The sequence below is a fragment of the Propithecus coquereli genome, unplaced genomic scaffold (assembly GCF_000956105.1).
Source record: "Propithecus coquereli isolate 6110/MARCELLA unplaced genomic scaffold, Pcoq_1.0 Scaffold43, whole genome shotgun sequence".
In the NCBI taxonomy this organism is placed as follows: Eukaryota; Metazoa; Chordata; class Mammalia; order Primates; family Indriidae; genus Propithecus; species Propithecus coquereli.
In genome coordinates, this window is record NW_012150063.1 from 3121599 (window position 1) to 3133890 (window position 12292).

At 35.3% G+C, this 12292-nt stretch overlaps 1 protein-coding gene across 1 annotated transcript in view; it reads left to right on the forward strand.

The window, feature by feature from the left end:
- THADA (thyroid adenoma associated) overlaps positions 1-12292 on the forward strand; it is a 277319-nt gene that overhangs the window by 44676 nt on the left and 220351 nt on the right. Inside the window, exons 10-11 of the mRNA XM_012653863.1 lie at positions 163-285; positions 12123-12214. Of these exons, the coding sequence (XP_012509317.1) occupies positions 163-285; positions 12123-12214 (215 nt within the window). The remainder of the gene's footprint in view (positions 1-162; positions 286-12122; positions 12215-12292) is intronic.

Genomic DNA, 12292 nt, shown 5'->3' on the forward strand with positions numbered 1-12292 from the left:
TTATTGGGTGTGTTTTATTAAATCTGTTATTTCATTTGTGGATTGTCCATGTGTTCTTGGAATTCAATAATTTTTTGTTTTGAAGGTGTGCTGTTGGATATGTACACATTTAGAATTTCCATGATTTTCAACCTGCAACTAATTTTGAACTTTTTCTTCTAGGTTCATGCTTTAAATATCCTTAGAGCCTTGTTCAGGGATACACGTCTGGGAGAAAATATTATTCCTTATGTTGCTGATGGAGCTAAGGCTGCAATTCTGGGTTTTACATCACCGGTCTGGGCAGTAAGTGCCTTTTCTATTTACTTTCACTGACTTAATTATGCTTCTCAGTACATTTTAATAAACTAACCTTTCACTGGATGATAAAAAATATATACTGTATTTTATCAAGGAGTTCTCTAAAGGGTGAATCCTTGGATCAAGCTACAGTTTGACTCTTGATGGTTCCACTTTATCTTATTTGTTGGCTTACTAGCCATAACTCTTTGTTTTCTTATTTTAGTGATTGATTTAGGGTTTTTATATATCTTTAATTTATCACAGTCTGTCTATCCTCAAGTGATACACCATTAAAGTATAAGAACATAATAACAGTGTACCTCTCATTCTCTCCTCCCAATCTTTGTGCTGTTATTGTTACACATTTTACTTTTATGTATGTTATAAATCCATAGTATATTGTTATTATTTTTGTTTAGACAGTCAATATCTTCCTTTTTAATTTACCAGTTTAACCATTTTTTAGTGTACACAGTTCAGTATAAGTACCTTCACAACATTCATCACCATTATGCATTTTCAGAATTTTTTCATCATCCCAAATAGAAGTTCTGTACTCATTAAACACTAACTCCCCAGCTCCCCTCTCCCAAGCCCCTGGTAACCTCCATTCTGCTTTGTCTCCGTGAATTTGCCTGATCTAATACCTCTTATAAGTGGAATCATACAATATTTTTCATTTTTGTTGTTGGCTTATGTCATTTAGTATAATGTCTTCAGGGTTCATACATGGTGTAGCATGTATCAGAATTTCATTCCTTTTTATAGGCTAAATGATACTCCATTGTATGTATACACCACACTTTCCTTATCATCTATTGATGGACATTTAGGTTGTTTCCACTTTTTGGCTATTGTGAATAAATACTGCAGTGATTATTGTTTTACAAGTTGTCTCAATCTCTGCTTTCAATTCTTTTGGCTATATCATATGGTAGTTCTTTAACTTTTTGAGGAACCAACAAACTGTTTCCACAGCAGTAGCACCATTTTACACTCCCATCAGCAATGCACGTGAGTTCCAATTTCTTTACATCTTTACCAACGCTTGTTATTTTCCATTTCTTTGATAATAGTCATCCTTAATGGGTGTGAAGTTTTATCTCATTCTGGTTTTGATTTTTATTTGCCTGATTTGTGATATTGATCTGGAAGCAGAATAACTCTTAATAGCTTAATATGTCTGCCTTTTGGATGCTGTGGATTCTAGGCATCAGTGTGTTGAGTGAGTGCTACAAATATACTCTGTCAAAAGTTGAAAAGACAAACACAAAACATTAAAATGGAGGAGGTTAAATACACATTTTTCTTTTTCTCACATTTTCTTTTGCAACATGGTCAGTGTCCAGGTACCTTTTGATTTTTTTTTTTTTTGCTATTATAATTTTTTTTTAATTTCAGAATGTGACGGGGCTACAAACATTTTGGTTACATGAATTACTTTTATATAGTTTGAGTCAAAGTTATAAGTGTATCCAGCACCCAGATAGTGTGCATTGTACCTGTTAGGTGTGAATTTACTCGTCCCCCTCCCCGCTCCTACCCAATTGTTGGATTTAAGAAAGTAAACTTTAATGTATTTTTTCATGATTCCTGGGAGAAACAACATGGTTTTGTTTTCCTGTATCACTGTGTCTCCTAGAATAAGGAGAATAACCTATGGTTTGTAGATGGTTGAAATGTAGCTTTAAAACAAAAAAATCCTCAGAAAGTTCCTCAAAAAGTTAAGAAAGAGGAGAAAAGATGCTAGATCTTAATACATTACTTGCAGAATGGAGTATTACTAGTAAGACAGACTTTCTGATTAGTGAGCTGCACAAACCATTTCATACCTGTGTGATAAATGTCTAATTGAGAGTCAGTATATAGCAGTGGCAGCCAAAGTCACAGACTCCCAGTGTGAAGAATCCTCAAGGTTGGCAACTCTTGCCTGGAAAATTGTGTATCTTTCTGTAAGAGATACACATTTTTGGAATTTTCTCTAGGAGCATTGCATAACTACTCTTGAGGACACAATGTTTACCTTTTGCATTTACAGGAAACAGAGCAATACCTGTATATGGTCAGTAGAGGTAGGAATGTGGCTTGACTATCAGGAAAACTAGAGATCATAATACTGATTGCTGGAAATATCAGTATTGTTTTCTTCAAGCCATTAATTCTAGATGAACCAAGAAATATTTTTTGTGAAAAGCCTTTCAGAAAGCAAAACCTGGTGATTCTTCCAACTTTTTAGCAAAACTGAAAGTGTCAGACATGAATGATTCATTTTTTTAAAGAATATTTTTTGAGATCCTAAATATTAATGAATGTGCATTATAGAAATTTCGAAAATAAAGGAAAGCATAATGTGAACAGTAAAAATCACCTGTTAAATCACCATACAGATATACTCATTATTAGCATTCTGACGCATTTTCTTTCTCTTTTTTTATGTGTGGACTTTATCAAAAGTGAGTAGTACCCATATGTGCACATATTCACAAAAGGCTGCATAAATATATATAAGTGCTTATATTTTATTTCTAATTTTATAATTTCAATAATTTTATTTCTTGGGATCTTCCTTTTTAATATTAGTTATGAAGGAATCTTTTGTTTCTAGTGGGTTTGCTTTACTGCAGAAAATAAACATTATAGCTATAATGATCAGTACTGTTACTTTAATATTGATAATTATGTTTCCTTCCTTATAAAAACTTAATGTAAGCTTTCATAACCAAAAATGATAAACTAACTTAATCAATGGAAATAAAGAAGTCTTCTTTTACAAAACAATTTACCATAGCATTCTCTGTTGAAGTGATTTAAGGGGTGATTTTTTCTTTAGTGCATGTGAAATATGGTTTGATTTACAGAAACTTGATTTGTACACATCCTTTCAGGAATATATCTGTGCCTAAAGCTGGCTACATCTGTACTTTTGACTTACTTGTTTTTCCTGATTATCTCAGTAGGTTCTGTTTTTCAGGTAGATTCTGTTATAATCCTCATTTTACAGATATAGAAAATAAGGCTCAGGGAGGTGAAATAACTTTTCCTGGGAGGAAAAACATACATGTAAAATGAACTTAATTTTAATTTTCGGAAAAGGAACATTTTCCAGAAAGCATTCTTGTATATATTTAATTTGTTTTTACAGCTTCCTCAATCTTTGCCACCTACTAAGCATTTTTAAAATACAGGGAAAATGTACTGTGTAAACATGTTAGGCATTAGGCACACCTACTATATTGCAGACAATATATTAAGCACAAGAAATACAAGGGTAAATATAGTAATGACAGTCTTATTGAGTATTTTTTATGTACGTAGCATCACTTACATTACATTGATTATCTCAGTAGGTTCTGTTTTTCAGGTAGATTCTGTTATAATCCTCATTTTACAGATACAGAAAATAAGGCTCGGAGAGGTGAAATAATTTTGCCTTACAACACACAACTGTTATCTGTGACTCCGGAATCTATGCTGTTATAGAGGAAACTTTTGGGTGTTACAGGAATACAGAGAAGATGCCTTTTATCTACCTTGTAGGTAGGGTTTTGGCCCTGTTTTCTTAGAAAACAGAGCTGGAGGTGAAGCCTAGTTCCTTTTGTGTTATTAAGTGGTACAAACCCAAAGCAACAAGAATGAAAGAAAAATGGAAGCAAAGCAAGGAAAAAGGAGAGAGATTACCAAGTGGGCCTAACCTTGCAGGAAAACTGAGCTGGTTGTCTTGTCTCATGGTACATCTTCTAACCAGGCCCTGTGAAACTACCACTTTTTTGAACACTCCGATCTCCTATCTTATTAGTCAAAGTTCACTCCTTGGGGTGTTAGCACAACTTGGCAGGTGCTGGCACAACCTTTGGGCAGCTGCTAGGGAATCCAGTTCCCATTCCCTGTGACGTAGCCTGTTAGCTCAGTCTGGAAATGGCTGGATGAGCTAGAGCTGCTTTGGGTGTAGTTGGGACAGACCTGGGGTTTGAAATAATGACTCCTACTGCTGTTGAAAAACCCTGCATAAAAGAGGTTGACAGCAGGGGAGTGGTGGGATCTGATTGATGTAGGCACAGTTGGAGACTTGATTGTAAGGTGGCAAGAGGGAAGGAGGAAGACCAGTTAGGAAGCTATTGTCGTAGTTCTGCCAAAAGATGATGGTGACTCAGAATAGAGAAGTATTAGTAAAGATGGTGAGAAATGATAGTCTTTGACATAATTTTGGAGATGAAACCAGTTTAGTTAAAAATTTAGGTAACAGAAAGTAATTTATAGATTCATATATATGGAACCTGAGAATTTTCTGGGCAGTTCTGTTTAAAAATATCATACAACTTTATCTGATAAATCTTAGCTTACTTGCCTCAGGCCAACTCTGGTTCACAGCATGCAGTGTGTTTCAGAGGAAAGTAAGAAGAAGACCCTTTCAGATCTGCCCAGGAGAACTTCCACACGTACTCTGTCCCTGTATTGGCACCCTCTCTGGGCAATCTGGTAGTTGTGAAGTTGCCTCAAGGGTGCCAGGCTGAGGGCTGTGTAGTACTGAAACCTAGCTGTGCTCTACTCATTATGCTGCAATATATATGCCTTGGCATGGAGCTTCTTTCACCTGGAGAAAAGAGGTACCGTTTTTTCTAATTCATTCACAGGTGCTGTGTGGGCTAGTGGAAGCCCTGACTCTTCTTTTGTCTTCTCATGGAAGAAATGTCCTGCTACTTTGGAAGAGAGTCACCATGAACTCCAGAACATGGCTGGCCCTTCCTTTAGTCTCAGGCCCAGAAATCCCAGCATAATTTTCCTGGATTACAGATGAGGGACTTGTAACCTAAAGTTTTAAGTGTCTTTTTCAAGGTCACAAGGCTAAGAAGTGATAGAAGGCAAATTAGAACCCAAAGTTCATTTAATTTCTTTTAGAAAATAGTTTTTTACTATAAACTTGCACCATGTACACTAGATAAAATATTTTAAAGTGTCATATGTGGATCCTACCCTGAAGAACTTGACTACCTATTAAGGATGAAAGTATATGGGGTATAAATGACCAAACTACATAGTGATTGTATTATAGTAGGCTGTCCATTCATACTTTTTATTTGTCAAGGGAGCATTTATGTTACATAAGAAAAGCCATACATATATAAGAAAAATATGTACATATATATGGCACATACACAGCTTTGTGTAACCTAATTTTCTTTTTTTTACCTAATTCTTCTATATCTTGTACAAGTCTATATGGAAGCTTTGTCATGCCAGAAAGGAAAGAAAAAGTTTATGTACTCAGTGAATAGAAGAGAAAAGCTTTGGGAGCAGTTGTCAGTTTGCAACTGAATACCATGTCCCTATCAACCATATGTTGAGGGCCTGGTGGAGAAGGAGGTGGGGCTAGGAAGGTTTTATGGTGTTTCCCTCATGAGAAGGATCAATTATAACTGGAATTACAGTCATGTGTCACTTAACAACAGGAATACATTCTGAGAAATGGGTCATTGGGGGATTTCATCATTGTGCGTACATCACAGAATGTACTTAAACAAACCTAGGTGATGCAGCCCACTATATGCCTAGACTATATGGTACAGCCTGTTGCTTCTATGCTACAAACCTGCACAGCATGCTACTGTACTGAATGCTGTAGGCAGTTGTAGCACAATGGGAACTCTTTGTGTATCTAAACATATCTAAATATAGAAAGGTACAGTAAAAAGATAGTATTATAATCTTTTGGCACCACCATCAAACATGCAGTCCATTGTTAACTGAAACATCAGTATGCAGCTCCTAACTATATTTGGCAGCCATTCTCATTTCTCCATTTTCAACTTAACTACTATGTACTCTTTTTTGTCTTTGCTCTCCTTTTTTCCATCCTTCCCTAAAGGGACATGTTTTCATTGCCTTTTCTACTATGAGTTTTTCAAAATACATTAGCCCCATTAATGACTTTTTACATTATTCACATAAAGATTTGCTATCAGTGAATCATATTAGCGTTTATTATCAGTGGCTTAGGAGTTAATAATGCAGTTTATCAGTCACAGCCTGTCTTTCAATTCTATGATTACTTCACTTTCCTCCTTCTTAGCTTAATAGTGGATAGGGACAGAAAATATGGATGAAATACTGAAAAATAAAAAGCAGTACCTGAAACAGATGTCCTTGAACCATTTATTCTATCACATAAAAACCTAGGGGCAACACTCTTCTATCTTAAGGAACAAGTAGTCTTTCATGCTAGTTATTTTGCTCTGCATTTACAATAACTCTTTTTAATGTTCTGCTATATAATTTCTATAGTTCTAAAATAGCATATATATTTTTTAACATGAAAATCAATTTCACTGGTCCCTCTGTATCCCTGGGGGATATGTTCCAAGACCCCCAGTAGATGCTTAAAACCATGGATAGTATAATACTAAGCCCTGTATATACTGTTTTTTCCTATACATAACGTGATAAAGTTTAATTTATAAATTAGACACCGTGAGAGGTAACAGCAATAACTAATAATAAAATAGAATAATTGTAAGAATATACTGTAATAAAGTTATGTGAATGTAGCATCTCTCTCAGAATAACTTATTGTACTGTACCATGGGTAACTGAGACAGCAGAAAGCAAAACTATGGATAATGGGGGCTACTGTAATGTAATATACCATATGAATAGACTAAAGGACAAAACCACATGATTGTTTAAGCAGATACAGAAAAAACATTTGACAAAATCCAATGTCATTTCATGTAACAGTACTCAATAAACTAGGAATGGAAGGGAACTTTCTTAACCTGATGAAAAGTATCAATGGAAAACCCATAGCTAACAACATACTTTATGGTAAAAGACTGAAAGCTTTCCTCCTAAGATCAGGAACAGGATAAGGGTATCCATTCTTGCTGCTTCTAGTCAACATTGTCCTGGAGGTTCTAGCTAGGGCAACTACGCAAGAATAAGAAATAAAAGTCATCAGGTTGGAAAGGAAGATGCAAAGCTATCTCTAATCTCCAGTGACATGATCTTATATGTAGAAAATCCTAAGGAATCCACACACCAAAAATTGAAGTTAATAGACAAGCTCAGCAGGTTGCAGGACATGAGATCAATTGTACACTATAATGAACAATCCAAAAATGAAATTAAGAAAACAATCTTATTTATAAGAATGTAAAAAATTGCTTAAGAATAACTTTAACAAAAGAAGTGTAAGACTCGTGTGCTGAAAATTACACAACATTGTTCAAAGAAATTAAAGGCCTAAATAAATGGAAAAATATTGTGTGTTCATCCCTGGAAGATTTAATATTGTCAAGATGGCAATAGTCCCCAGACTGATCTATGGATTCAACACAATCTCTGTTAAAATACCTTCTGGCATTTTTTTTTTAAATAGATCCTAAAATACGTATGGAAGTACAAGGGACCCCAATAGACAAAACAGTCTTGAAAAAGAAGAACAAAGTTGGAGGACTCAAAGGTGTCAAAACTTCCTACAAAGCAAAAGTAAACAAGAGATTGTGGTACTAACATAAGGATAGGCATATAAATCAATGGAAGAGGATTGATTGTACAGAAATAATCCCCACATTTCATAAACAAGGATGCCAAGGCAATACAATGGAGAAAGAATAGCTTTCAACAGGTGGTACTGGGACAACTGGATGCAACTGGATGCAAAAGAATAAATTCGATCCCTGTCACATACTATATTCAGATAACTTAAATGTATTACAAACCTAAAAGTAAGAGCTAAAACTATAAAACTTTTAGTAGAAAAAATAGGTGTATATTTTTGTACCTTGGACTCGGTAGCAATTTCTTAGATATGACAGCTAAAGTATAAGCAACAAAAGAAAAAAATAGATAAATTAGACTTGATCAAAATTAAAAATGTCTGTATTTCAAAGGATACCATCAAGAAAGTATAAAGACAGCCCCCAGAATGGGAGAAAATATTTGCAAATCTTATGTCTGATAAGAATCTAGTATCCAGAATATATAAAGAACTCTTACAACTTCAACAATAAGAAAAACAACCCAGTTTAAACGTGAACAAATAATTTTAATACATTTCTCCAAAAAAGATATACAAATGGCCAATAAGCACACAAAAAGATATTTAACACCATTAGTCATTGGGGAAATGCAACAATAAGATACCATTTCATGCCCACTAAAATAAAAAAGATGGACAATAACAAATATTGGGGGAGGATGTGGAGAAATTGGAGAATTGGTGAAATTGGAACTCTCATACATTGCTGGTAAAATATAAAATGATAACACCACTGGCAGTTTCTCTAAAGGTTAAACATAGTTACTATATAACCTAGCAATACCTTGTTCACACAAAAACTTCTACATGAATATTCTTAGCATCATTATTCAAAATAGCCCAAAATAGAAACAATTCAAATGTCTATCATGATGATGAATACATTTTTTTAAAAGTAGTATATGTATGCAATGGGTTATTAGTCAGACATAAAAAGGAACGACATACTGATACATGCTACAGGATGGGTGAACCTTGAGAACATTATGCTAAGTGAAAGAAGCCAGGCATATTTAGGCCATATATTACATGATCCCATGTATATGAAATGTCCAGAATAGGTAAGTTTATAGAGATAGAAAGTAGATTAGTGCTTTTCTAGTGTGGGATGATAGGGGATGACAACTAATGATTACAGGATTTCATTTTGGGGTAATGAAAATATTGTGAAATTTAGTTGGTGGTGATAGTTTCCCATTTTATGAATATAGTAAATACCACTGAATAACATACCTTAAAATGGTAAATTTTATGATATGAGAATTATACCTCAATAAAAGGAAAAGTAAATGATTTTAAAATAGTAAAATCATCATTTGATCACATTTGGAGATTGCAATGACATGAACTCATTCTGAAAACTGTTAAATATATGGAAGTAATTCTTTACTAACAGGGTAATCAAATAGCTGATAAGCAAAAGCTTTTTTTACAAAATAGTTTCTCTGAGAATGTAAGTAATAAATGCAGAAGGCCTGATAGAATAAATGATTTTGTTACACCTACTGTGTAATGATCGTGATTGGCTGTTAATGAGGGCACTTTATAATGGACGTCTTAGTTCAGTTGTTTCCAACCTTTTTGGAACAAGGGGCCAGTTTCATGGAAGCCAGTTTTTCTATGGACTGGGGGGGTTCATTGGGGGGAAGGATGGTTTCGGGATGATTCAAGTGCATTACATTTATTGTGCAGTCAAACCTCTCTGCTAATGATAATCTGTATTTGCAGCCACTCCCCAGTGCTAGCATCACCGCCTTAGCTCCACCTCAGATCATCAGGCATTAGATTCTTCACAAGGAAAGTGCAACCTAGATCCTTCCCATGCACAGTTTACAGTAGGATTCACTTTCCTGTGAGAGTCTAATACCACCACTGATGTGACAGGAGGCAGAGCTTACATGGTGATGGGAGCAATAGGAAGTGGCTGTAAATACAGATGAAGTTTCCCTAGCTCTCCCGCAGCTCACCTCCTGCTGTGTGGCCCAGTTCCTAACCGGCCACAGACTGGTACCAATCCACAGCCCAGGGGTTGGAGACTGCCATCTTAGTCCATTTGAGCTGCTATAACAAAATTCCACAAGCTGAATAACTTATAAGCAACAGAAGTTTATTTCTCACAGTTCTGAAGGGTGGGAAGTACAATATTAAGGTGCCGGCAGATTCAGTATCTGGTGAGCACCCACTTTCTCATTCCTAGAGGGTGCCTTCTTGCTGTGTCCTCACATGGTAGAAGGGATGAGGGGTCTCTCAGGCCTCTTTTATTTGGGCACTAATCCCATTCTTGAGGGCTCTGCTCTGTTGACCTAATCATGTCCCAAAGGCCCCTGCTACTAATATTGTCACCTTGAGGGTTAGGATTTCAATGTTTGAATTTTAGGGGGGCACAAACATTCAGACTATATCAGGATGGATCAGACTGATAGTGCTGGACCCCAGTGATCCATATTAGTATTACTATTAATAAAAGAATGTGTGTCTCCTGCCTCTAGCCTACTGAATCAAACAAAGGAGTTTTGTTTCTAGGGGATACCCTTTCACTTTGTAAAACAGTCTTCTACACTTTTCTTTAGGGTTTGCGTTTCTCAATATCTCCAGGCAATTCTGTTTTAACTTTACTACATCTATCAGTCTTTGTCAGGCAGTGTGGTTTAGGGCAAGATGGAGTTTGTGTTTCTGTTTTTCTTCTTTCGTTGGTGGTGGTGGTGCTGGAGGTGCTGGTGGCGCTGGTGGTGGTGGTGGTGGTGGTGGTGGTGATTGAGATTTCTGAGAGGCGGCAAGGTCCCAGGTGTCTTTTACTAAGTCATCTTAGACCAAGGAGTCTTTGGGAACTATTTCAATTAGGGTAAGAGATAATCAAGACCTGAGCTAGGACAGAGGTGATAATGATAAAGTAACAAGATGAATTGATTTATTGTTTGGGGATATTGGAAAGGACACGTAGTAGGGACTCCATTGATATTTGTTGAGTGTTGAATGAGCATAAGTAGATCTGTCCAGTTTTAGGATTTCATTGCAATTCTGATATGAATTGTGCCAGTACATCTGTAAAGTTCACTTCTAGGTTCTTCGTGGGTGAATTGAGTCAGTTCTAGACTTCTAGAGGAGAAGTTGCAAACTAGCAGCCATCACTGTTTTATTTGGTCTTCATAGTGGTTTTTTTTTTTTCTTTAATTTGTTGCTGACATTTCAAAATAGTGAAATTTCACATAAAAACCAGAGTTTCTGGCTTGTATTGAAAAAGGAAAAGATCTGGCAACAATGGGCTTATATTTCTTCATGGCTGCAACTCAGCTGATGCTGAATAGTTATTGCATTACACACAGTCCACTGCTGCCTCTGTCACTCACTGGTCCTTGTGGGCATTTGAGTTTGTGACCCTTACTGCATTGCTTTCAGGAAGCTGTTTTCTAAGTCTTACATTGTTATTTTTAATAACCTTTCTTCTTGTATTATTTAACATACCGTGTGTTACGACACCTACCTAATTAGAGTATAAACTCCGTGATGGCAGTAAGTGTGTGTCTTCCATTTCTGGATATTCTCCATTATGCTGGGGAAGTTAGTACATACTTACACATCTCTACTCTGATTTGAAATTGAATAGGCCCGGGTAATTGAAAAGGCTCGATAATGCCATGACATTCAAGACATTTTTGTGATATTTCAAAGCATACTGACACATTGGTCATCTTAGAGAAAAGATTCATGTTTGTTAATGATAATTCTTACCTCTATTATATTTATTAATCAGTTATCTCAGATAATTTAAGGGTTAAAATTACTTGATTGGGTTACTGACATTGTGAGGTTAATAAACAACATTTTGGGGATTTTAACTATTTTCTTGGCCGTGTTAATTACGTGGATTCTTTGAACTTAGGTTTTATAAGTATTTTCTCATAGGTAAATGATTACAGAAAATAAATAGAAAGAACTGATATCTTTACTGGAATATTCATTGTCAGGAAGGATATGGAAAAATTAAATTTTTTTAAAAAAGTGTTATTTGATGATACAAAGTATAAAGACATAATGAAAACAGTTGATGGTAATATTAGAAATATAGGAAAAAGCTGTGTTGTGTTCATGTGGTTAGCTTGTAGAGCTCAATTTAAGAGGAAGTCTTTGAGTCAATTATAAAGTTTTTTGAAAGTTGTCTCTTTTTATTAACACAAACCATATTTTCTTTAGCCTTACACTAGCCAGTTGGGTAATGATTTTTGAGTATCTAGTTTGAACGTTGTCAATGTTGGTTTCATGCCATGAATATTTCTTAACCCGTATTGTATGTTTATTTTTACATCAGGTGAGAAATTCATCCACACTTCTTTTTAGTACCTTGATCACAAGAATTTTTGGAGTTAAAAAGGGAAAAGATGAACTTTCCAAAACAAATAGGTAAGCTCCATCTAATGCTAACTTTGCTTTTTACACAATATTGTCTTGGCCAAAAATAATTTTTGAAATTGTGCTTAC